At 38.2% G+C, this 27,616-nt stretch overlaps 1 protein-coding gene across 7 annotated transcripts in view; it reads right to left on the bottom strand.

The window, feature by feature from the left end:
- Positions 1 to 27,616, bottom strand: part of BICD1 (bicaudal D homolog 1 (Drosophila)) — a 206,666-nt gene that overhangs the window by 40,104 nt on the left and 138,946 nt on the right. For all 7 annotated transcript variants that reach the window (XM_005865666.2, XM_014539216.1, XM_005865668.2 and 4 more), the window contains exons 3-6: positions 26,900 to 27,052; positions 20,329 to 20,754; positions 8,446 to 9,540; positions 2,661 to 2,812 (exon numbers count right to left, since the gene is read on the bottom strand). In XM_005865666.2, coding sequence (XP_005865728.1) covers positions 2,661 to 2,812; positions 8,446 to 9,540; positions 20,329 to 20,754; positions 26,900 to 27,052 — 1,826 coding nt within the window. The remainder of the gene's footprint in view (positions 1 to 2,660; positions 2,813 to 8,445; positions 9,541 to 20,328; positions 20,755 to 26,899; positions 27,053 to 27,616) is intronic.

Genomic DNA, 27,616 nt, shown 5'->3' with positions numbered 1-27,616 from the left:
GTGGGGATAAGGACACATATGTAATAACTTAATCAATAAAAAAATTTTAAATAAAGAAAGAAAAGTAAAAAAAAGATATATATATATATTTTTTATAGATTTCAGAGAGGAAGGGAGAGAGAAAGAGAGAGAAACATCAATGATGAGAGAAAATCATTGATCAGTTGCCTCCTGCACTCCCCCTACTGGGGATTGAGCCCATAACCGGGGCATCAAACTGTGAATTCCTGGTTCATAGGTCAACACTCAGCCAAGGAGCCACATTGGCTGGGCTGGGGACATTCTTAATAGGTGACGCCTTAAGTCCCTTATTGTGGGGGCTGCTGCATGGTGGCACAGGATTAAGCAGAAAAGTCTCAGGCAGCGTGCATAGCATCTTAGGTGAGTTACAGGTGGCTTTTTCTACTGTGTGATGTGTTCTTCGGAGGACTGTGACAAGTTTGTTATAGGCTATGCCTGTAGCATGCAAAAGAATAATAATGTTTGTAAAGAAAACATTTCCTTCTTTATCTATATTTATAGGTTCTATTTTAATCGAGTATAGATTGCAGCTGCCACTGCTTTCAATATGGCAGATTTGTTTGAATTAGAAACCTGAGTCTTTTCAATGATTTCTCAACCAGATGATTGAGCAATAAGTGTCAAAGAAAGCCATGAGGAGCCTAGGATTTATGCTGCAGCAGGAAGATACGCTCATTGGTCTTTTATCCCCATCAAAAGTAAAACCTGAGCACACACACAGTTGAGAGAAACAATCCTACATAATAAAAGCGTAATATGCTAAGTGTTTGACCCATCAGTCGACTGTTCGGTCAACTGCTTACCCAGTCGCTATGATGTGCACTGACCACCAGGGGGCAGAAACTCTGACCAGTAGGTTAGCTTGCTGCTGGGGTCTGGCTGATTGGGACTGGGAAAGAGGGTCGGACATGCCCTGGAGCCCTCCTGCAGCCCCTCCCCACCGGCCGGCCCCCATGGCCCCAATTGGGACTGGACAAGATGGCCCCGATCGCCGGCCAGGCTGAGGGACCCCCACCCATGCACGAATTCGTGCACCGGGCCTCTAGTTATTCACATAATTAGAGTTTTTTTTCTGAGTTTATTTACCCACTAAGATAATAATAATAACAAGTACTTTTTATGTACCAATAGATAGTTAATGACTTTGTGGAGTAGTCCAAAATGTATTGTACACACTTTGCAATCAGCACAAACCTTACGGCATTTTAAAGAAAAAAACAGACCCTGTAGTGAAAGAACTTGAGATCTGGGTGGGTCCCCATTTTCTTTAACCTTGAATGTCAAGAAACATGTAGCGATATCATAAGAAAATCTAGGGCTTAGTAAAATACAATGTGAATTTCAGGATCCTGGATTTATTTTAATTGGTTAGATAACAATATTTTAAAAAATACTATGGAGTAAATAAGGCAATTACTACCCCCAAAATAAGACAAATTTCTGTGAAAATGCACTATTTGGGGGAAATAATTCTTATATAAACCAGATTCAGACTTTCAATGTCCCTTTAAAAAGGTTTGATTTCTTTTTCAAAGAGGAAATTTGTGTTCTTGATTCTACACATCATCCTGATTGGTTTCTTTCATCAGTAAGGGGTATGTGTACCATCCAAATTCTCTATCCTGCCTCCCCTCACAGTGGCCAGAGGTGCATTTATTCTCCCCAAACTCTTATGCTTCAGTTCCCCACACCCCTGGGGTCCATCGGGCACTCAGCCTCCTCACTGCCATCTCCGAGGGTCAATCACAGAGTACGAGCTTGAGCCTTTCTCTCCTGACACCCCAAGAAAGCTGGACAGATTCCCAGGCTCAACCCAGGATTTTGTTTTATACTTATATCAGCTACATGTAAATTACTTAATGAATCTGCAATTAAAGGCATAGTGATGCTTTGTGAACTTTGTATCAAGTTTGCATCATATAAGATATATAACTGTTTTTATTTTGGCAATAAATTGTGACAGCAAAAAAAGGTCACATATTGAGAATCTCAGGATTTCAAATGCCTTGAATCAACAGATTCTTAATAATCACTTCAAGTTTAAAAACAAAATACAGTGGCACCACATAATGAAGGGAGGTGGGAGGGTAGTAATTAATACGTATCTAATTACTTGGGCAATGTCAAAATTTGGTGATATAATTTACACTTTAAAAGTTATATTTTCATCAGTGTATTTCAGTCTAAGTAATTAGCTGGTATGATGAATATTAATCTTCATTATAATGGTATCTTTCTCATACAATATTTATTAATGATAAGCACTTTGGTGATAGTGAATTTCAGTGGTGATAATATTTAGCTGCTTTAGCAAGTAGGACTTTTCCCCTTGTTGGAGATTTCTTTTGTGTGTCCTAATTCTTTTGGGTACATAAGTTCTATTGTAAATATAAAAAAAAAAGTAGGAAAAATGTCTCTTGTATTAATATTTAAAAATACTTCTGTGTAAAGGAATTGCTTGATCCAGTGTGTCCAGTAGAGGGCTCTGGAAAACAGCACGAGAGCTCGTATCAGGTTTGTCAGAGTGGAATCTCTCCTTTTTTCACAACTTACACACTCAGGATGCAGGAAGATACCCATGTGAATTTCAAAGTCTTCCCCCATATACCACACCTAATCGTGGAAGAAAAAACGATTACCTTGTTGCAAACATTGCTCTCAGGGATGAGAAAGTTGCTGCATCTTCTTTCAGAGCCTTCAGTTCATTTCTAAGTTTCGTCATCGTTTCAGTCACCATTGCTTTCTCATTTTCATATTTGTTCTTGAGATTAGCTAGTGCCACCTCAGCTGTCTAAAGTGGAAAAATCACAATGCTTACAACTTTCATATCAGGAAAATCTATCACAGAGATTTCTTCATGCTGGGAATATTACTTTCATAAACGGAGGTGAAATGGACTTGGTTATCCTATCTAATAATAGACAAACATGGTAATTGACCATACCTTTGCTACGCCTCCCATGGGCTAATCAGCATGATATGCAAATTAACCCAACCAAGATGGCGGCCGGCAGCCATGCAGCTGAAGTGAGCAGGAGGCTAGCTTGCCCCAGTGATGGAGGAAGCCAAGGTTCCCCGCCTGCCGCAGCCCGGCTCTGAGCTCCGAAAGCAACAAAGTTTCAATTATAGAAGGTAAATAAATCCCAGAATAAAAAAGAAAAAGAAAAAAAGGAGAGGCTGGGAGCTTCAGTCGCCGGCCAGCCTGAAAACGGCCCTCAGCCCCTCACTCAGACTGGCCAGGCACCCCAGTGGGGACCCCCACCCTGAAGGGGGTGTGGCCAGCCTAAAAACAGCCATCAGCCCCTCACCCAGGCTGGCCAGGCACCCAAGCGGGACTCCCACCCTGATCCGGGACACCCTTCAGGGCAAACCAGCCGGCCCCCACCCATGCACCAGGCCTCTATCCTATATAGTAAAAGGGTAATATGCAAACTGACCCTAACAGCAGAAAGACTGGGAATGACTGGTCACTATGACACACACTGACCACCAGGGGGCAGATGCTCAATGCAGGAGCTGCCCTCTGGTGGTCAGTGCGCTCCCACATGGGGGAGCTCTGCTCAGCCACAAGCCAGGCTGATGGCTGCCAGTACGGCGGTGGTGGTGGGAGCCTCTCCTGCCTCCTCAGCAGCGCTAAGAATGTCCGACTGCAGCTTAGGTCTGCTCCCCGCTGGCAAGTGGACATCCCCCGAGGGCTGCCGAGCTGCCAGAGGGATGTCTGATTGCCAGCTTAGGCCCAATCCCCCGGGGAGCAGGCCTAAGCCAGCAGGTGGTTATCCCCCGAGGGGTCCCAGACTGCAAGAGGGCACAGGCTGGGCTGAGGGACGCCCCCCCACCCCCCGAGTTCACAAATTTTTGTGCACCGGGCTTCTAGTATTTTATATAAACATAGGTATGTATTTTGGACTTAAGGCAGTTTTCCTTTAATGTCAAAACGTGTTGTGAATCCATGTGGTGACATTGCCCTAGAAGCCAGCCATGAACCTGAGTCAGTATTAAGAGCAAAGGCAATGATAGTTCAATAAATATTTAATGCAGATTGTTGAGAGTGTAGGGTTTTCAGACATGAAGAAGCCAAAATGAAACTTTACACAAAAAGAATTTTATCAAGGAAAAGTTAGGGGAAAAGTACTGGTTCCAACTGAAATGTAATAGAACTCAAATATTCTTGTGTCACCTGAGTTCTGTGGGCCTGAAACAAACAGAATAAAAGATGTAGGCCAAGCATGTCAAACTTGCGGCCTGCAGGCCGCATGCAGTCTACAACGAATATTTTTGCGGCCCAGCCAATACAACAGTATGTAAGAAACGTTTTAATAAAAATTTCGTAACTTAATTTTTACAATATGCTGTTATACATGATTGTTAATAAAGAACTACATAGTTCGCTGACTGATTACTATAATTGTGTCTCATTCATTTCCCTTACACGCCTTAAGTGTAGGCGCACCATTTCTCTCCACTAATACTAGCAGCGAATATTTTAGCAGCCGATTGCTACGTCATAGTCTTGGACTGACTTGTGCGCAACAGGAAATATTTCACTTTTGGAGAACAAGAAAAGTAGGTTTATTTGCATTATGCTTATTAATTTGTGCAGTTATTCAGTGTCTGGTAAGTTAATGTTCAAAAAATATTAATTTTTATTAAAATGTTGTATTATTTTATGCTAACGATTACTCATTTATTTCAGCCCTTTGTATTCAGCATATCTCTATTGAAACAAACTGATGTTTCTATGAAAATTGAAGCTTTTGATTTTTTGCGGCCCACATAAACTTAAACCTTGTTTATTTGGCCTGTGTTAGCCTTTGAGTTTGCTATGCTTGATGTAGGCCATTGCAATTTATGATGAGTACATAAACTATCAATCCATATTTTATGTTTAAGGAAAAAAATTAACAAAGAACCAATGATTTCTGATGCCTTTGCATACAACTTCTTCAAAAACAGTGAACTATAGTCAAAATTAATAATCAAATTTCAATAATCAGATAACAATAAAAATAATCAAATTTGAATAGTCAAATTTAAGTCTTCACAATCCCCATAAAAGCAAAAATTCCAAAATGGTGAATGAATTGAAATATTTATTTGAATTTGGGCATGTCTGAAGTTCTAAGAATAAGTAGTGTTTCAAATTGAGAACTAGCCTGACACATGGCAGGAAGTAAAACTTAAAAATGTTGAGTGAATCTATTAATGAAATGAATGTATATTTAGGGACTGTCTGTTAGGTGCATAGCACATGATATGCATATAGAAGCCAAACTGGAAACATACCATTTTTACAAACTGCTAACTACAGCTTTCAGGCTGTGTAAAAATATTCAATACTAATGAAAAAGTCCCTTACTAATGAAAAAAAATCCATTACTAATATGATGTCCCAGGAAGACTACCCTGGTTTTTAACATTTCTTTTTGTGCTTGAAATGGACAACTTCAGTTTTCTTAAGCAAAGCACAACTTCTATGGAGGTAAATGGATTCTTTTTTTAATTAAAACAATGTTGGGATGGGGTAGTTTGTTCATGTTTTGATTATAAAGTAGTTCCTTATTAGTTTTGATTGAATTTAAATTCAAATTGAAATGAGAAATTACTCATTAAATAGTTCAATATGCCCTGTAGTGCTATCACTTAGTGGAATCTTCAGAAATATTATAAATTCAGAAAATTGTCTGGAATACAGAAGTTGACCTGGGGAAATGGCCGTTTTAAATTTTTAAAAATAAATTATACACATATTCATTTAGAACAGATAGTTAAGTTTAAGTTGTGCAAATGCAGATGTAACAAATTTGTAAGCATATGGAGCCATGTGGTCAGTTAACTAAGGAGAGTTGAGTGGCAAGGGTGAGTGGGGGGAACGACAGAAAAACAAGATCTGAAATAGAAGTACAAAGTTATTTATTATTTGTGAGAAATGCCCCCAAAGGATTCAGCATTGTTGATTTATTTGTCCACAGACTGTACAACACTTTTTCAGAATTAAGTAATTCTAAGTGTCTATATATAACCCATTAGTACATTTGTTGGCATCAGCAGCATTTGCTATATCCTTCAAACACTCCCAAAGTGTACTTTCTAAATAAAAATCTTGTTTCTAGCCACAGAGACCTTCAAAATATATATCTTTCTATTCTGTGCCTCTACCGCCTACTGTTCTTTCTGTCTGGAATTATTTCCTCCTCTTCTAGAAAACAACTCCTCATCCTTTAAGAACAGACACACGAATAATTCCTTCTATGAAGTTTTCTCGAACTCTTCTAAAAGACATTAGTTACTTCCTCTGCAATGTTCCCATAACTCAATTACAGCACGGATAACATCAAACTGTAATTATCTGTTTCTATTCTGACTTCCCCACTGGACTGTGACTCCTCCTTTTTTTTTAGGTCAGGGGCAGGGACCATGGATGAGTCTTTGAAACTTTAGCATCTAATTAGTACACAGATGGTACTTCATAAACATTTGCTTGTTCATCAGAGGACACTGTGCTTACAAAAAAAAAATCCTAAAGCATATTAAAAGATTCATAGAGAATGCAGAAAACTATTTTAAAATAGAAAATTCCTTTTCCTATATCACAGAATTCTCACCTTAGCCTTAATAATTTACATTCCACATGCAGAAATATAATGAATGTCACCTGTAGACACGTGAAGCTATTTATGGCATATATGCATCACAGCAATAGGCCCAGCATCATTAAAATGTAAACTAAATGCATGGCTAGGAATGTGTTCTCATTTAATTTACTGAGTCCATAAAGGCTATGACGGTAACATAATGCAAATGGTACCATAGCCAGAAATGCTTTGTTCTGCTCTGAATTCCTATGGCACTGTTTATACCATTCTTAAGTGCTTGATATGTACTATCTTGTAGACAGTTATCGGAATTATTGAACTCCTTCCTACTAGATTACTAGTCACTTATTTTTTCCTCCTTACTTACTGCCTGCCATGAAATATGTAATCAATGAGTGCTTGCTCACAAATTAGTCTCTCTTGGCTGATCAACCATCCTTATTATCTAACCTCTGTGTCAGTTATGTGTCTTGACTTTCTTATAGATCTAGGTCTCTAGGTTATTAATATTCAACCTTCAGAAAGAAATTAGAGAAGTTATCTGAATGGTTTGATCGAGAATACCCAGGATATAACGTCCTGGAAAAAGGCTGTCTTATCTGATATGGTATTGATTATTTATGACCACTCTAAATCACTGGATCTTTGGATTGTAGCAGAATTTATGGTAACGAATTCCTCAATTCTGACCTCAAATCTCAGATCTCTCACAAATTCTCCATTTACCCTAATCTTTTCTATTTTTCTGAACTGATGACACAAAAGAAGGACCTATTTTGCCCTTAGGTTTATATAAAACATGTTTATAGTGTGGACAATATTATTGTTTGTGGTATAGACCTCCAAATTATATGAATGGGTTTATGGGAACTGAAGATAAAAATGCTAGAGAGCTGCACTGTAGATGACAAAATAATAGTGTGGTTTCCCCCAGACAAAGGTAAAAGAAAGAACTCCGAATCTGAAATTAACCTCTAACACTAGCCCTGCTTACATTTGTAAGAAGGTATCTGATGCTTTGTTGCTTCGCTTCATCAACACCCTTTTAGCACCCTCCTCAAATCTATGTCTCAATGCTCATTTTCCAGAGAAACTAAAGAAAGGTTAAAAATATTTTCCTGTCTATATTTCATAGCATAGCCACCCAGGTAAAACTCAAGGCAGGAAAACAGATCCAGTCATCAAGGAGATCTTGGAATTAGTCAGGTAGGGTCTTGTTGTAGCACCCTTACTTATTCCAGAGGACAAGATCTGTGGTTAGGAAAAATTCTCTACTGCTTAAGCTCTGACCCAAGTGAGTTAACATCCCAAATGAACCTAAACTTCAGATATGTGGTCACTAGCAGAGCGAGTGCACATTTTACCTCCATCTCTACCTCTGTTTCTCTACCTCTCTCTCTCTAGGTAACTCCGTTAGCTCCAGCTGCCTGCCAGGTGTCTTTCTTGCTGTGTCTCCCTGGTGTAAGCTGCCATGCCAGCCTATTCTGTCACCCCTCCACCCCCTGTTTTCACATGCAATGACTGCTGGACTCCAGCTAAGTACTGCCTGAACTGCCTTTCTATGTCTGCATGGATTTTCTCCTCTGTTCCTGCTTTAATTTCCTCACCTCTACCTCCACCTAATGGACCATACCGACTCTCCTATTTCATTCATTCACTGAATTAAAAATAATTATTACATTCTGACCTGGTACTAGAACTTAGTTTTTATTTCCTTACTGACCAGGAACCTGAACTCTCATCCTGATGATAGTGGACACTCAGAAACATTAAGGAATAAATGCGATAGGAAGGCGTTGGCTAGCATGCGTGGTCAGTGGGATGAGATCACCTGCTTGTTGGCTTTCAACACAGCCCTCAGTGTGGCAATCTGCTCCCGTTTGGTGCTCAGCAGGGACTTGAGCTTGAGGATCTCCTCCATTAAGGCTTCCTTGTCTTTATCGATCATGGGGGCCAGCTCCCGTGCCGCTGCTCTTTGACGAGACAGTTGCAAGGACCGGTCCACGGCTTTCTGCAGATGCTTGATTTGGTCCCGGATAATGGCATTAAGGTTGTAGATATTCATTGGCTCTTTGCGGATGTCACTTGTATCTAATACTGGAGATGACGGTGGGGCAGTAATTACAGGAGAGATAGTGGGGGTCTTGGTTGGACTTGGTTCTTTGCTGGCCTCAGTGTTTTCTTTTGTAATTGGTTCAGAGGAGGTCCTGGATTCTACTGGGGATGACACCCCCCGCCTGGCTAACCGTGGAGACAAAAGTCCCCTGGGATCATCGGGCCCTTTGAGGCTGCCACTACGAGTAACTCTGCTTTGCCTATAGTAGTCCAGCATGACCCTGTTGGGGGTTTCATTATTACACAGACATACATGGTGGTAAAGCTGAGCTAGCTCCTCACTAAAGGTCACCAACTCATCCTGGGCTGTATTAAGGGTATTGTGATTTTCGTTGGCTATGCTGGTCATCTTTTGCAATTCCTTCTCCATGTGGGCCATCTTCTCTCCACTCTCCTTGGTGGTCTTCTCAAGGCTTGTCACCTGCTCATCATACATTTGGATCTTACTCTCATACTTGGTCTTTTCTTCAGTATAGTTTTCTACAGATTTGTTGTATTTCTCCTTTAAGGCTTTAATTTCAGCTTTCAAATCGATCACCTCAGTCACTGCCACCCTGTATTTGCACTCTAGGATCTCTAAGCCATTGATGTCCACCTCATAGTCATGTGCCTCTTCCTCCGAGACCCGGCCCTTCTCCCCGTCCAGCTCGGTCTTGAGCTCCTTGCTGTTCTGTAGGCCCCTCATGGCATTAACGTGCTCCGTGAGCCGGTGCACCCGTTCGTGCTGCTCTGTCAGCGCCCCCTTGGTGTGTTCCAGCTGCGTCTGTGACTCCTGGAGATTGGCCAGAAGAATGGCCTTTTCCCGCTCTACCTGCAATAACAAAAGAAAGTCTCTGAATGCCTTCAATGCAATGCCATTGATGAACTGAATCCATTCACTGTGGGGCATAAATACATTTAAAATAAGTGCAACAGAGCCAATGTCCCACTATTTCAAATTAAATTGGAGTGTGTTTTCTTATTTCAGCAGTTCTGGTAAGTCAATCACTCTGAACGTACATCATTCTAAAAGAATTATGCTATGCATATTTACCCATCCAAATTCTCATGCATTATACACATCCACTCATAAAACTTGAACGTTATTCAAACAATCTTATTTTTATCTTTGAACACTTCACAGAAAACATAACATGACTTCAAGAGATAGTACTTGGCATGGTCTTTATTTTGAAAGCCTTAGAGCAGTGGTTCTCAACCTGTGGGTCGCGACCCCTTTGGGGGTCGAACGACCCTTTCACAGGGGTCACCTAAGACCATCGGAAAACACATATATAATTACATATTGTTTTTGTGATTAATCACTATGCTTTAATAATGTTCAATTTGTAACAATGAAATTGGGGGTCACCACAACATGAGGAACTGTATTAAAGGGTTGCGGCATTAGGAAGGTTGAGAACCACTGCCTTAGAGTGTATCTGCTCCTTAGTTCATGTGGGGTAAGTGGCTGTTTCAAGGTGCCTATGAATCATCCTTTCCTTCCCAGAGCTTAACCCAAAGTCAGGTTTAAACCCTAAGACTCTAACTTACAAATACTGCTGAGAACCTTAGACATTCCCTTAAAAAAAAGCATTTACTCCCCCAAATAAACATACACTAAATTTGAGAGCTTTTAATATAAAAGTCAAAGAATATAGAGTTTTAGAATTAAAAGAACAATTTCCAAATCATTTCAATTCCTTCACTCCAAAATAAGAATTTTAAAAATTGGTAATTAATCTGAATAATATGACAATTTTATTATTACCAGTATATAGGTGGTATTAGTGTATGTTGAAAATATTCAGGTCTCAATATAAAATAGTGTCTCATTAAACATAAGTATATGAGAAATTATAATCTGAAGTTTTTAAAAACCATTTCTGCCTGACCTGCATGGCTCAGTGGTTGAGTGTCGACCTATGAACCAGGAGGTCACAGTTTGATTCCTGGTCAGGGCACATGTCTGGGTTGTGGGCTTGATCCCCAGTGTGGGTTGTGCAGGAGGCAGCTGATCAATGATTCTCTCTCAACATTGATGTTTCTATCTCTCTCTCTCCCTCTCCCTTCCTCTCTGAAATCAATAAAAAAATATGTATTTCAAAAAGAACCATTTCTGTCCCTCCATACCAGTAATCAGTATTATGAATTAAGAATTTTTACATGTTTAGAATGTAAATATGGTTTGTGATAAGCAAATATTTACATATTAAAGTATTATATAATATTTACATTTTAAAGCATTATATAAGTGGTCTCCTATCCTTCTGCACTTGCTTTCTTTTCTTTTTCTTCTTGTTTTTTAAAGTAAACCATCATGAGACCTGCTTTAAGGATAACAGATTGATGTTGAATGTCTTAACATCTAGAGAAAGTTATCAATTCAAACTTTCAAACTATCCTGGATCATACACTATATCTCTCCAAACTCTTCTAAATTCCTAGGAGGCAAGTAAAAGTACTATTATAATTACATAATAAATACCAATTATTAAACTATAATAATTATTATTTTAACCAGTATATTACTTTAAAAGATATCTATCTATTCATAATACAGTAGAGTAGTACTTTTATGATCCTTTGTGGTACTTCATAGCCTTCATATAATTATCATGTACAGAGAGTACTCAGTTGGCAAGGTTCTAATATGGATGAATTTCATTGACCATTAGTTTTAACTAATTAAAACATCGGTCCCCCCAAAACACAGTTCAAATTTCAGTAACCAATATATTAACTGAGAGCAAATGTAAAGTACAAACTCTGACACTTTACAAAATCACTACATAGTAACATCATGACCAGTGACCAATCACGTAATTGGTCATGACTTCATACAAAGTCTGTCAGTGATTGGTTACTGTGTATCTGTGATTCAGTTCACTCATAGATAGCAAAGTGTGTAGCTTTGTCTTCTTGTCTCACAGTGATAAACCCACATGATGTTTTACAGAAATAGATCATCCAAAGAGGGAATTGGCAAAGGAAAGAAGAAAGGGAGGGAGGGAAGGGCAACAAAGAAACACAGACTAAAACATTGGCGGTGATATTTGAATCAAACATAAATGGAGTTATAGAAGAAATAGTTGAATGTGGGAATGTGGACATTGATGATGTTGAAGGACTTTAGATATGCATCAAAGCAATTTGGCAAAGGAGAATGTATCAAAAACGAAAAATGTAGTTGTTATAAAAAGGATGAAAATTCCTAAAGGAAGTGACACCAGCACACTAAAGATACTCTCAGAGATATTTTCAGGCATTGAAAATGCAAAGGATAAAATGTTAGAAGCTGATCTAAACTTAGGTAGGAGAATGACGATTTGTCAAGGCATAAGAAAGATTTTTGCTCAGTATTACAAGTTACAGTATGAGAAGAAGGCAAGTTCAAATTGATCTTGATAACTTTTTTTCAGAGGGGGGGGTGTTATATTTTTATTAAAAAGCCTGAATAGCTTTGCTATTCTGCAAAATATAAAGTTAATTTCCCTGTGTGTTTGTGTTGTTGTTTTTTTGAAGGGGCAGAGGGTGTTAAATTTTTATTTCCGAGGTAAGTTTTTTACAAAGAAAACTTCATTTCTAATTTTAGATTACAGTGTACTAAGTAGTTTTACTATTTTTTTCATTTCTCTATACATTTATAACCAATGTTTTAATGTTTAATGAAAAAAATTTAAAGATCACAGAACAGTTGTAATTTTTACTATTTTTTTCATTTCTCTATACATTTATAACCAGTTTTAATGTTTAACAAAAAAATTTAAAGATCACAGAACAGTTGTAATCTTCTCATTACTAAGTTTGTTTTGCATAGTTTCAGCTTGCTTAATCACATTTATGTTTCTACAATATTATGCAAAGCAAGGACTGCCTGTACAGTGTGGTCATGTATATTAGAACTTAAAATATAGTTTTGTTACATTAAATTATTATTTAGAGGCTCCTAAGTTGTAGCTGTGATTTTATGAAATAGTGCCTGCCCATATCTATGACAGGAACATAATCCACAAGTTATGTATCATGGCTACAGAAACCAAAATATCCCCCCAAAATAGTATTATAGGTAAAAAGCAAAACTGAGGCTGCAGCATCAGAGAACTCGAGTCAAATCTTGGCACCATCGTTTACTTAGCTATGTGCCTCTGAGCAAGCTTCAGTTTAGTAATCTATAAGAGGAGGACAAACTATCACAATAACGACATTTTGATGATTTAGATACTGGATTTTTTAATATGTATTTTTACTGATTTCAGAGAGGGAGAGGGAGAGAGAGAGAGAGAGAGAGAGAGAGAGAGAGAGAGAGAAACAACAAAGAGAGAGAATCATGGATCAGCTGCCTCCTGCACAACCTACACTGGGGGATCAAGCCTGCAACCCGGGCATGTGTCCTGGCCAGGAAGTGAACCATGACCTCCTGGTTCATAGGCCAATGCTCAACCACTGAGCTATGCTGGCTGGGCTAGATAGCGAATTTAATGCTCAAGGTATTATGTTAGCTACTAGAGGCCCGATGCACGAAATTCATGCAAGTGGCTCAGACCCCGCCACAGCGGCAGCTGCCTTGGACCCCGATGCCACGGCTTTGTCCAGAGGTCATCCAGAAGAACGCCTGGTCTAATTAGCATATTATGCTTTTATTATTATGGATTATTAACATTTGGTAACTGTGGTCCAGTTCCCATGACCAACATGATTCCACATGGCAAACACATCCGTTTTCACAAATTTGAATCTGTGTGCAAAGCAACTCTTTCATTTCAGAGTCAGGATATATTTGAATACAAATCCTCTTAGCTGGGTTTCCTTAGATATAAAAGATTATATCTCAATAGCTAAAGATGAATTGACTTATCTGGACTATTGGGCAATGATTTTAAGCGAAAAACCCAGGTAACTTTGTAATATGGTATTAGATGAAAAAACAAATCATTTGAATTTTTTATAAAGGGGGTAGAAAAATCTCTCAATATTTTATTACTGGTATTATATACAATCTCAATGAAAATGGATTATTTCAGGAGTTTTGTTTTCTTTTTCTCTTGGAAATTAAGTGAATTTGCTCTGAAAGTCTAAATATATTTTGATTAGTATACATTATTACAAAAGACAAAGCTACCTCCAAAAAGCCCTATAGTAGGAAAAGCCTTTCAATAAAATAGGATTAAGTAAAGTAAAATAAAAATTGGACCAGAACAAAATGTACTGATTGTGTCTAAAGCTTGTTTTAGAGGCAAAAGTGTTATAATGAATGAGGTAATGCCTTTAGGAGAGTTTCCATCTGAATTCTGCCAATTCATATTTACTTTACTATTTCTCAGGTCCACTTTACTATTTCTCAGATTCTATTTTCTTCTAATATAATTTTGAGGTTTCTCAACCAGTGTTGGATGTCAGGATTTGGAGTTTGTTGCCATGGAAACTGTTTCAGCTACTTGCCCACAGGAGGGAGCCCTCTACCTGTTAAAAGGTAGGCTGGCAGCAGCAATATTTTTGTTTAGGAAGAAGACAGTGGAGAAGGGGTCAGTTAATAATAGAGACACACTTGGTTTATTTTCACATAGGGGGCATCTCCTACTGGTGACAGTGTGGCGTCTGGCACATTCTCTAGACCAGTGGTTCCCAAACTTATTTGGCCTACCGCCCCTTTCCAGAAAAAATATTACTCAGCGCCCCCTGGAAATTAATTTTTTTTAAATTTTAATAGCAATTAAACAGAAAGATATATGTATTAATGTTTCTACCTTTTTCGTAAAATATAGTAAAGAAAGGTGTAAATTAGAAACATTGAAGTTTGAAATTATGAAACTATTTATTGAACTCAGAATAGAAAGGTAATACAAAAAAAGTTAAAACAAATGCACCTGTGGCCATCACCGCCCCCCTGGATCGCTGCAGCGCCCACTTTGGGAATCACTGAAATAGAACATTGCTCTTGTGTGCCTACACTCCACATACAGTTCTATTTTCCACACTTAATACATTTCTGGGGAAATCACTTGAGAATGGAATGGTATCCAAATTTTACACACACACACACACACACACACACACACACACTTTCCAGGTAATTAAGGTTGATCTGACCAAAAAAAATTAAAATTAAAAAATTACTAAGTTATGGATAATTTTCTAAAAACTCCAGCATTATATTTTCTCTTATAAATATAAGAGAATGTTATGTGGCCCCACCCCATAACAAAGAAATAGAATTTCTGGAGGATGAGGCCCGGAAATCAGGATTTTAAAAAGATTCCCAGGTGATTCTAATGTGCAGCCAAGGTTGAGAACCACTGCCCTAGGAGCTGTATCGGTGAAGATATTGCTTCGGCATATGTCTGAGATTTTGCTGCCTGTGGATTCCTCTAATATTTTTATGGTTTCCCGTCTTATGTTTAAGTCCTTTATCCACTTTGAGTTTATTTTTGTGTATGGTGTAAGTTGGTGGTCTAGTTTCATTTTTTTGCATGTATCTGTCCAATTTTCCCAGCACCATTTATTGAAGAGATTGTCTTGACTCCATTGTATGCTCTTGCCTCCTTTGTCAACTATTAATTGAGCATAATGGCTTGGGTCAATTTCTGGGTTCTCTGTTCTTTTTCATTGGTCTATCTGTCTGTTCTTGTGCCAGTACCAGGCAGTTTTGAGAACCATGGCTTTGTAATATACTGGTAGCTTGATATCTGGTATTGTGAAGTTAAAAAGAGGCTGTTTATCAAAAGTAAAAATTTTAGCAGAAGCATAGAGACTCCTTTAAATAGATTAGGTAATTTAGTTTTCCCAGACAGCATCTACTTCTTTTCATTCTAATAAAACTAATTAAGGCATTTGACTGCTACTGGAAAATGTCAATGGTAATATATTGGAAATAACTGAGTCTAAAGAGCACCAAAAAGCCAAAATAATTTATCCAATAATACCCTGAAAAATGTCTCTTAGTGAATGAAGAATGATGCTAATTGAGTTGTTCACTATCAAGGTCTATTGTCAAGTTTACAGGGACTCTTAGATGAATAAAATAAGTTTTCTTGGGGGACTGGGAGAAAAAGGTGAAGGGATTAAGAAGTATAAATTGGTAGTTACAAAATAATCACGGGTATGTAAAATAAAGCACAAGGAATATAGCCAATAATGTTGTAATAACTATGTATGGTGCCAGGTGGGCACTGGAAATATCAGGGGGATCACTCTGTAGAGTATATGATTGCCAAACCACTGTGCAGTACACCTGAAACTAATACAAAATAATATTGAATGTAAACTGTAATTGAAAGATAAAATTTAAAGTTCTTTTAAAAATGTTTTCTTATATGTATTTTTCTTATATATATGTTTTAATTCACATGGATTTGTGTTATGTGAAAGTCAGCATGACTGGCTAAATTTAAAATATTCCTATAATTTATTGCATACCCTAGAAGAAATACAGTTCAGTGAAATGTTCACCCTGATTTTCTCTGGGGGAAAAAAACAGCCCCATATATAGATATAGGCTTACCAGCCTTTGCCCTTTCCTATACTTTCTATGCTTTATATATTGACTGTTTATATAAAGTGGAAGTGGCAATCTTCTTGACACCTCTAAAACTGATGGACGGTTCCAGTACAATCTTATAAAAAAATTGTGACTTATACATGGTTTCATATTTACCATCCATTTAGTCTTCACAACAGCTCTACAAAGGAGGCTCGGTTGGGATGCTCGCCAGGGCTTCAATGTAATTCTCTGCAGGGGGCACTATTGTACACCATACAATGCTAGGGGGCACTATTTAAATGATAGTTGTCCTAGATTTTAATATTATCTTTTCCCAGCAGATGGCAGTATGACATCTTGAGGAAGGGGACTGGTTTTTTGTTGTTGTTCTTTCCCCCCCTAATTCCAACAGAGGCATCATAGAGACTAGTGATGGGGCTAATTTATCACCTTTCTCTTTATATGCATGTGTCTCAGAGACGTGAAGCAACTCACCCAACAACATTCCTGATACCCAAGGCAGAAACACAGATTTTTTTTTTTCTTCCCATTTCAGAACCAGATTAAGTAAATACTCGTGGGTGGGAAAACATCATTTGCGCGCATAGATGGAATCTTATAAGATAAGAAAAGGCTTTGGACTGGGTATCCTGTTTCCAAAGGGTTTCTTTAATCCTTAAGAAGAAAATCTGCACATTCCTGGCATAGGGTGTTATAACCCTGCCTGTGCCCCTTGACAGCTTCACAAACTGTCAACATTAACCAAGTGCAGGTGTTCAATGTGAAGGCACAAATGCAGTGCTCTGGACCCTGGCCAAAAGAGATCCTAAGGGAAAAGGGAACTATGAAAATAAAAACTCGCACATCAAAGTATGCTGAGGCTATAAACTGAGATACACAAAATTGAGAGCTGTCTAATAGTACAGCGATTGCTATACGAATGGCAGCCACAATCTCAAAATCCTTTAAGTAAAAATTTTATTGTTATTTCACTTGGTGGCAACATTCAGACAGAACTAAATTCCCTGAGCAGCAAAATTGCACCTGACTGAGGCAAGACCTCTTAGGGTCCTCATTGTTTCCTCTTGGTGTGAAAACTCACGTTTCACCACAGAACTGTTTTTATTTGATCATCCAGTGCCACACCTGACCCCACTGGGGTGGGGGAAGCAGCATTTGCCACCCCCCCCCCCAAATATATATATATATACATATGTAGATTATTTTAAGCTGGTTGTTTTTAAGAAACAAAAGACTCCAGAAGAGCCTTTTTCCTTCTTCTTACCTGCCAAAAGGAACCCAGGAAGGGAGCTATCACCTTAACTTAATATGAACCAAGTGTGGCAGACAGGGAGGAACCGAGCAAAGCCTGTTTGGCAGCCCACCCTCTGTGTTCCATTGTTGTGGCCCAGTTAGAATTTGTTTACCCAAATGCTCCCTTGTTCTCACCTACCTGTGAATTGCCTACCTTCCCTTTGACCTCCCAGTCCCCTGCCTCCCCTCCCTTAGCCCAGAACTGCCCTATTTGTCCTCTGGCCCCATATTCTTATGGAACCCCCATATGTACACATGTAATAAACTTGGCTATTTTCTCCTATTAATCTCTCTCGTGGCAATTTTTAAAAAAATCCTCACCTGAGAATATTGAATTTAGAGAGAGGAAGGGAGAGAGAGAACATCTATGTGAGAGAGAAACATCAATTGGCTGCCTCTCCTACACACCCCAACAGGGACCGAACCTGCAACCTAGATGTGTGTCCTGATCCAGGAATCGAACCTGTGACCTTTCAGTGTACAGGATGATGCTTCAGCCAACTGAGCAACACTGGCCAGGGCTCTCTCTTGTCAGTTTAATTCTTAGGTAGGCCAGTCAGAAAAACTAAGAAGGAAAGGAGCAGAAATTCCCCCTCCCCTTCAATATCAACCTACTTGTATTAGTGTACATTTAGCAGCAAGACATGGGAAAGTATTACCTGCAAAGAAGTGGACTTTGCAGTCAGGTAAAAGTCTATATGAAATTCATTTTATTCCATCCAGTGGCTATGCCTTCTTTTCTTGATTCAAATGAAACGTTGTGAAAACATTCTCTTTTAGCAGCCCAAAGCACTGAGCAAGTGAAGTGCAGGATATGTTCAATCGATGTAGTATTAAAAGTAAGCTTTATAATAAATTAACTTTATTTGTACTCTAGCATCTTATTTATTTCTGCTAATTTCATTCTTTATTCATCATTTCTGTAGAGGTAGAAAATTATAAGTGCTGTTTACTATACAAATAAATGATTGCTGGAGTCTTAACAGCCTCTAATTAGCAGCTATATGTTAAACCAGATTCTTGGTTCAGTAGATCTGTGTGGAGCCCAACAATTTGTAGTGCTAAGCCCCTAGGTGATGGTGATGGTGGTGATGTTTCCCAGATAAGATTTCCATCAGCACTGGATTAAGGTATAGCATATAGGCAAGACTCAAAGTAGGCCATTTTACAATGAGATTAGCTTGGACACGGGACTCTACACAAGACATCTGATTTGAATATGTTAAAATTTAAGGCCTAGCTTATGTTGGGATCAGAACTCCTTGGTTTTAGATTTATACCTGTTCTGCATTTTTAATCATATGGTTTCCTGGCTAGTTAGCACATAGAAAGCCCAAAGCTTAAAGTATTACTGTGAAATATAACCACTATTCTTTTTTCTCTAATATATTTTTATTGATTTCAGAGAGGAAGGGTGAGGAAGAGAGAGATAGAAACATCAATGATGAGAGGGAATCATTGATTGGCTGCCTCTTGCATGTCGGAATGAGCCTGCAACCCAGGCATGTGCCCTTGACCGGAATCAAACCCGGAACCCTTAAGTCTGCAGGTCGACGCTCTATCCACTGAGCAAAACTGGCTAGGTCTACAAACACTATTCTTTTTCTTTTTAAAAAAATATATTTTATTAATTTTTTTACAGAGAGGAAGGGAGAGGGATGGAGAGTTAGAAACATTGATGGGAGAGAAACATTGATCAGCTGCCTCCTGCACGTCTCCTACTGGGGGTGTGGCCGCAACCAAGGTACATGCCCTTGACCGGAATCGAACCTGGGACCTTTCAGTCTGCAGGCCGACACTCTATTCACTGAGCCAAACCAGTTAGGGCTACAACCACTATTCTTGAAGCTATATATTATAGATTAAAAGAGGCCACATGCTAACCTGATAAACTCAGGGGAGGCCTGCAAGGCGGCCTTACAAACTCAGAGACCTAAAGTAACCACAAAGGATGGTCTGAAATGAAAACTTTTTAACTAAAAGCAGTTCTTGGCAGGTAATCATGTCCTAGGCCAGCATCTGCCCTGACAAAAGTCAATCTTTACCTTAACTGAGCCTGTCTATTGTGTCTTCTTGCATCTACAATAACATATCCTTGGAATGTCAAAGTAATTTTCCTTTTTCTGGACCCCTCAAAACACAGGCACCACTCTGCGGAGACCACAAATCCCCTCATTGTTATTGAGTTAATTGTTGACTGGTAACTATTCTGTGTACCCACTTAAGTAAAACATGTATGTGCCTATCATTTTATTTTTCATCTAATCCCAGAGTTTCCCGCTTTGCTTTTTCCCACTTCCCTAAACTATCACCAATGGATTTCATGTAACTTACTTATATCTCCTCTTTTTATTATAATGTATACAATACGGTGCAAAACTGGCATTCTCTGGAGCATTAGCTCAATCCATTGAGATTTCGCTTCCCAGCAGCTGTCGGCAGTTTGGCTCAAATAAACTCACAAGAATAAACTCATAAGAATGTTTCTTATGCTGACAATATACAATTGCTTAAGATGGAAAGGATAATTTTCTGTCATTTTACTTGTATAGAAAGTCTTTGAATTCTTTTGTCAGATGTGCATCGAGCTGCCTCCTGGCTGCAATCTGATCTGTGGCTCTAAAAATTTCTTAAAGCAATGCAAATGAGATGTCTCAACACTTCTTCTGTTGTGTTTTTATAAAATACTGCACTTTCAAAGTTGCTAATTAAAGAAGCAATATTTTAAAAAATAATCTGGAACTAAAATGTAAGGTTAAGAAATCCCACAACATGCTATGCAATCTATAAGAAATTCATTCTAATGGCCCTCAACAAAATTCTTACCTGCATAAGTTGCTGCTTCAATTTCTGTATTTCTGAAATGTTCAGCTCACTGAATAAGTCAGACACCGGGTGCAGAGACTCTCCCTTCCTCAAAGTGGGAGTCCGGTAGTCTCCGTTCAGTTTCACCAGAGGCCCGTGGATGTGGCCGTTCATTTTGTCATCGTTGTTCGGTTCGCTCCCGTCCTCCGCAAACTTGAGCCCATCTACGGAGATGCTGATATGGTTGTCATTGAGGGTGATGTACTGGGACAGCTCCTTCCGCAGGTTGTTCTTTTGCTCCCTTTCGTTTTTCAAGGTCTCCAGGGCTTCTTCCAGTTGGTGCTCAGAGATCTCTTTCAACCGGATGGCATCTTCCAGCTGGCTGTTCAGCAGCACCGTCTCCTCTTCAAATCGCTTAATCTCATGCTTTAAGCCTTCGTATTCAACCTGAATTAGATAGGACAGAGAAGATTCATAAAACTAAAATTTGCGTCTTACAAAACTGCCATTAGACACTCTAGTGGACCTAATCATTAAAAAAAAAATCAAAACATTCGTCTACAAAATAAATCTATAAAGAACACAGTAAATATACCCTTACGGTAACATAGGATGGTTTCTTTAGAAATTACATATCAATATAAATTCAGTTCTTAGCAGAGATGAAAATGTATTTTGTCTAAGGATTTCTTTTATGGGGTCCAATGGTCAAAAGGGGCACTGCTGGCCTAATAAAATGAGGATTTTTTTCTTTCGTAATTGTTTATGAGACTATTCACAACCAAGATTTCATCATCACTATTACTTGGTTTTCTTTAATTATTAATAATAAAGTAATTTTTATACCCAGAGATAAATTAGTTAAAAGATCACAATAAAAACATAATCTCAATAAAAATGTTTAAGGGTAAGATAGGAAGCAAAGAAAAATTTTATGTGCTTAAGGATAGAATCTGGAATACCTATCATGCAATAATATATATAGTATTGTTATCAATGTAATATTCTCTTGAATTATATCAAATAAGAGCTTGCTCGAACACCCTCTTGGTCATGAAAGCGCAGAGGGAAAAGATTTCTACTCTAAACCAACATGCCTTCCTTGGGGCCTTTTCCATGGCACTTATCACAGGCACTTTTCAATAAATATTTTATTTGCACAACCACCTTGTAATCCCCTCAGAAAGGTGAAAGACTTTTTATGCACCTAGGTGTCCTTCCTAATGCTTCAATGTTTCTTTATAGTGTTTTTAACAGAATTCTGCTCTGCAATAAGTATTTGCTGAATAAACTATTGTGGATAAAAAAATTGAGTAGAAAAAGTAATATAATAAAGTCATTATGATATGAGGTACTAACATTACTTATGTGTTTAGTTTTAAATTTACTTTTGTTTATATTAGTTTAAACTTGTATTTTAAAAAAGCTTTTAAAGACTAAAAAATAGGGATCATAGACCATTATCACCTTCATACATTTCTAATTCTCCCCCACCCCACCATCCTTCTTCACATAATCTCAATGCAATGGCTTGTCTTGCAAAGGTTAGGATAACAGTTTTCAATATAGTTTTAGTTAGGCTGTAGGTTTGGCTGGTGTAACGGAGACCTAAATAAGAGCGATTAGTTGAGATAGGAGTTTGTTTCCCTTATGGAAATAGTAAATCAAGGATCAGTAGAAATCTCTGCTCCATGAGGTCATCCAGGAACCAGGCTCCTTCTATCTTATTGCACTACCTCTCATTTTGGTCCAGATGGTCCAAGGTGGCTTGCCATCTTGATTATGTTCCAAGCAGTGGGACAAGGTAAGGGGCATACCTTCTCCCTTTAAGGACCTGTCTCAAAGGTTGTCCATATCACTTCTCTCCATATCCCACTGGCCAGTACTAGTCATATGACACTTGGTTGCAAGAGAGGTGAAGAATGTACTTTTTACTCTGGGTAGACTAGTGCCCAGTTAAAAACTGGATACAACATTGGGAGAAGGGAACAATGGATACTGATGGACAACCAACACTTACTGCTACACAGGGTCACTGAAATTTCACAGGTCCATAATAATATTATTTGTAAGAATTAAGTCATGGAAATTGCTTAGAATAACAGCATGTTGTATCGTGTTTTCTTCCAAGGCTACTTATATACTATGAAGTTGTCTTCATCCTGACCTTCTCCTTTTCTTTCCCTGGACAATTCAGGACACCTTAGTTAATATTTCAACCAATCCTCTGACTGCCCCAGATTGTATAACAGCTTACATTTGCAGACATTAGTTTGCATTACAGACCTTTCTATTCTTTAATCCCTATTAAACTGATAACCTAGACCAGGGTTTTTCAAACATTACTGTGCCTTCTGGACCAAATCCAGCCCACCATGTATTTTTGTAAATAAAGTTTTACTGAAACACAGTCACACTCTTTTGTTTATATTTGTCTATGGCTGCTTTTCATGCTACAACAACAAAGTGCAGTGGTTGCAAGAGAGACTGTATTGCCTGCAAAACCTAACATATTTACTATCTGGCCCTTAAAAAAAAAGTTTGTCGACTCCTGGCCTTGATGACATAAATTTAGTGTGTTTTGTAGATTTTTTAATTCTGCGATTTGTATTCAATTGATGGTAGACTTCCTATGACACCTGATCTCTTTCTATTTGGGCAGCTTCACTCACTCCACTCACTGGTTCAAGCTCCTAATATTCAACCAGATATTTTTGTCTTTCTCTGCTTAGGCAAAGGCTAACATCTGGAAAACTCTTATTTATCCTTTAAGACCCAAATCAGGAATCTAATCCTAACTCCAGTCTTTGTTGACCCACTCAGGCTAACAGCTCACTCCTTCATGGTGCCATCATTGCAAGGAGGCCTCAGATAATTAGAGCCCCAGCAAACTGTATCAACCAAGAAACAGGATGAGAAGGCACTTAAGAATTGGTGTCCAATATTTTAAAAACAGCATCAAAGTAGTTACCAACAGAAAAAAAAATCAGTATTTTGTTGGGATTCCTTATAGCAAGCTCTTTTTATTTTTGACTACATGGGGTTGGGGAATAGGTACCATAACTTTTTCAAAGTCCGAAACTCTAAAGATCTTAATGTGGCCCTGTATTGCCAAACCTAACACATAGCTTTAATATGCAACTACATGGATGGCTGAGTTTATGACCTGCCTTCCTTACTGGGACTATACGTTCTTTGAGCCAGTGACCATGTCTTTGTCCTTAAAAGAAGTATATGGCTTTATAGAAAAATACCCTGGAAATACTGGTTCAATGAAATCAAACTGAATTGATAACAGTTCCCTAGGTCTCTTATGATATTATTGCCTGATATAGAAATATATCCCTGGAGGAAATGTTTTTCATAATAGACATAAATTGAATTATTAATTTTAACAAGTAGATAACACATATTTGAGTGCTTTAGTTCAATATGTGAGATATTAGGGAAATGGAATTTATTATTTCCCCCTCCTCTCACCATCACATCTCTAAAAATTAAAATCAACATAATTTCCTGCCCTCTGTTAAGTAATTGTTTAATACTGCAACCAGGCAAATTTTCCTATCCCTCGTCCCTGCTACCAATAATAGGACGAGGCATAAAAAACTTAGCTGCTTACAGGGACGACTCGCTCCTGGAAGATGAGACCCAACTAACACAGCTTCCTCAAGACTCACGTCAAGATGCTCACTCTGTTGTACTTTCCAACTCAAAGCTATTATGTCATAAACTCGGTCTATCCCAACCAGTTTGCCACCTGGCAAAACCCAGTCCAGATCCTAAAATCCTATGAACACTCTTCCCTAACGCTCCCATTTTGAGACATTACTAAGGTTTTGTCGAGGCGGTTTCTTTTGCAAGAGGTTTAGTAAACAGCTTTGCTTCATCAGTGGATTTTTTTGACAGTTGCCTTGACCGCTCTTTATCACTGCTGCTTTTCCTATGCTTCGCTTTGTTCTAAAAAGCATAAAGGTGGAAAATGCATTCAGCATGATTTCATTTTGGACACAGAACCAAATTAGCACACGGAGGGATGTGGCTCAAGTTTGCAGTCAACTCATTGATGATGTTCCATATATTTCATATTTAGGAGCACATATAAAAATTGGTTTGGTGAATTATAATTTCCTCTCTCAGTTGAAGAGTGAATGAAACAGAAATTTAAGAACAATTTATTATTTCCTTCAGCAGGTATTTATTTAATGCCTTCCATAGGCCAGGCTCTATTCTAGGTGAGGTGCTACATCTTAGTGGAGGGAGATGGAAAATAAACAAACCAATACATAGAAACTATAAAGGAAATAAAAAGTGCTATTTAAACAACATTTTTAAAGAAAATAACCAATAAGGAAAATGGAACTTCAGAAGGAAAGAATCTTCGAGTTCTTTCAACTAAGTCTTGTACAAAGCTAACAGCTTTCTGCTGAGAGAAATATCAAACCAGGCTGGGGAGTATATTTTGTATAGAGAGCTTCAGTTCAAAGCAACAATCAGACCAATTTTGAAATTGAAAGTCAACCATCATCATCTGTTTGGAAAAAAAATCTGTGGCATAAATTATTATACTTAATATTTCGTTAATTATATAGGGATTTTATAATAGATGCTAACTCCTATAAATAAAGGCCAACAGTAGGAGACAAAAACCAAACCAGCATTTCCTTAATTGGAAGAGACTGTGACATGACAGTGTACCCCTTTGTTAGGGAATAAGCCAGAATGGCCCTTTGTAAGGGAAATTATTTCAAATTAATGAACTAGACACTTAATTAGGAAATTGTCATATTGCATCTAGAAAATAAAATTAAAGAAATGTATATATTTTCCTATTTGCTTTTTTTTCTTCAAACTTCTGAGTTAAGCATTCGATTCCCACGTTTCAATTACCGGTGGAAGGGCACGGGTAAACTGTAAACAGTAATCTGCCAGACTGCTCGTACACACTCCCACCGAAACGGCATCTGGGTTAATGAGGACTCACAGGATACCTTGGCAGACTTTCAAGAATACGTAATACTGGCCTAAATTAACCTCCTGAGTAAATGAGTCTGCCACATGCAGTGATGGGAGGTTCCACAGCGAGGCTCTGGGCGCACTCCTGCCTGTGCAGAGAGCACTGAGGACTTTTAGGAATCACAAATAATGACCGCTTTAAATATTTGCACTTCAAGTATATTTGCTTCAAGGCCTTTACATACTTCATGAGCGACCAAAAAAACCCCCACCAAACAAAAAAAAACACAGACCACAAAAAATACCCTTCTTATTTTAAGAAGTTCATGAGAAGCATAGTTTCTAAAAAATTCTTTGAAGTATAATTTTCTCCACTGTGAGTTCAATGACCCCAGTCAAATCAAGAGCTGGAATGTCCATGGTATTGAGAGCCCTCTGCGCGTACACACAGTGATTCAGGCTTAAAGAGGAGGGAATGAGGTAAGATCACATGGTGACATCCTGGTAACCCTTTTTTCATGGTCTGAAGTCATCCCCGCACTCCTTAGAAGACATCTTGTTCCCCCACATTCCAAAAATGGGGGAAATGGCAATGATCAGAAATCAAATTTCAATTGTATCAATACCTGGATTTTTTTTTCCTTCTGGATATTTCCTTTCTTCTCTTAACCCCTGTATCTATCAAAAGCAATAATAGTTTGGGATCGAGCTACCAACTTGAGTAGAAGTAGAAGCATACATCTGTGCTGGCCTTTACGTCTACTGAGGGCAAGGATGCTATCCTATGGATTTCATATCTTTCTAGCCTAGCACAGCGCCTGGTACCTAGTGTGTTGACCTGAACTGAGAAGTTACAATAGCATTTAGATCAGAGTAGAGGTTGTGGCTGAAGAAGCACCTTGAAAAGATCTTGAATATACAATCCAGCTTCGCTTAATTACTTGATAAAATTGTATTCATAAATAAATTCTTCTAAAATTACAGGTTCAAGAATGCTATAACTAATAACGGAAATTAAACAATTAAGCTAAGCCTCACTACCAAAAAAAATTTATTTAAACATACACATGCAATCTGTTTAGTCAGGTTACAGCTAAAAAAAGAAATCAGGCATTTTCTTTTTCTTATAATTTTGTTCTTACTGCTTTATATTTCTTAAGCCATTTCCTTATATAATGCAAATGTAATTTTCAGCGAGCGAGAGAGAGAGAGAGAGAGAGAGAGAGAGAAGAGAGAGAGGATTGCTGGGAGACCTTAAGTTTGTAATACAAAACAAGCTTATAGTTCGGGTTTTTAATAAGTTGTCAGGTTAAGTTATTATAATACATATGATTTACTCCTGAAAAACGTTAACATCGAGCTAAAGTAAAAAACTGAAATTTTTCTTACCCAATGGAACTTTATTGTAAATCATACAACTTCTAGGTTTGCCTTCTAAATCTTAGCTAAAATAGAAGGATTGGGAAATTTCTTAGCTAAAATAGAAATGCTGGGGAATTTCAGCACATAAATATTGTAGGGAGATTAAGGCATATTTTGACAGGTTCCTAACAAAGAAATAAAGAGAAGACTTAACCTTAATGGTCCGAAGACGTGGTCCATCTGGAGTGTAACCAAATAACTTCTTAAATCTTACCTGGTTCTGTTTTAATGTGGACACAAGTTTCTGCAACGTGATATTTTCTTCTTCCAGCTCAGTATAGTCCTGAAGGAGCCGGGCCTCTCGGAATTTATATTCTCGAATTTCATCCTTCATCCGTATTCTCTGTAGCTCCATCATTTCATTGTTCTGAAACAATACAATAAACCATCAATACAAACCTTTCTTATTCTAGGTATTATGAAGTGTAAAGTCTGGGTAGTTAAAAATACTGCCATTTAATAATGGCAATAGATGCTGAGAAATTTGTGCCATTTAATAATGGCAATAGATGCTGAGAAATTTGTCTTCAGGCGATTTCTTTGTGGCGTGAACATCACAGAGTGCATTTACACAAACCTAGGTGGTCCAGCCTACTACACACCTACGCTCTATGGTATAGCCCAGTGGTTGGCAAACTCATTAGTCAACAGAGCCAAATATCAACAGTTCAACGATTGAAATTTCTTTGGAGAGCCAATTTTTTTAAACTTAAACTATATAGGTAGGTACATTGTTATTAACTTAATTAGGGTACTCCTAAGCTGGCCTTTGCTAAAAACATCCTCAATCTGATTGAGGTACATTCGCTGAGGTCGACCCCTTCCAACTCTCCCATCCACACTCATCTTGTATACTTGTTTCGTCTAACTCCTTTCGTTCATCCTCTCTGTATGTCCAAACCATCTCAACATACCTTTCTCATCTTCTTTC

Source organism: Myotis brandtii, unplaced genomic scaffold (assembly GCF_000412655.1).
Source record: "Myotis brandtii unplaced genomic scaffold, ASM41265v1 scaffold209, whole genome shotgun sequence".
Taxonomy (NCBI): Eukaryota; Metazoa; Chordata; class Mammalia; order Chiroptera; family Vespertilionidae; genus Myotis; species Myotis brandtii.
Note: the sequence above shows the minus strand (reverse complement) of the source record. Positions and strands in the feature narration are given on the sequence as shown.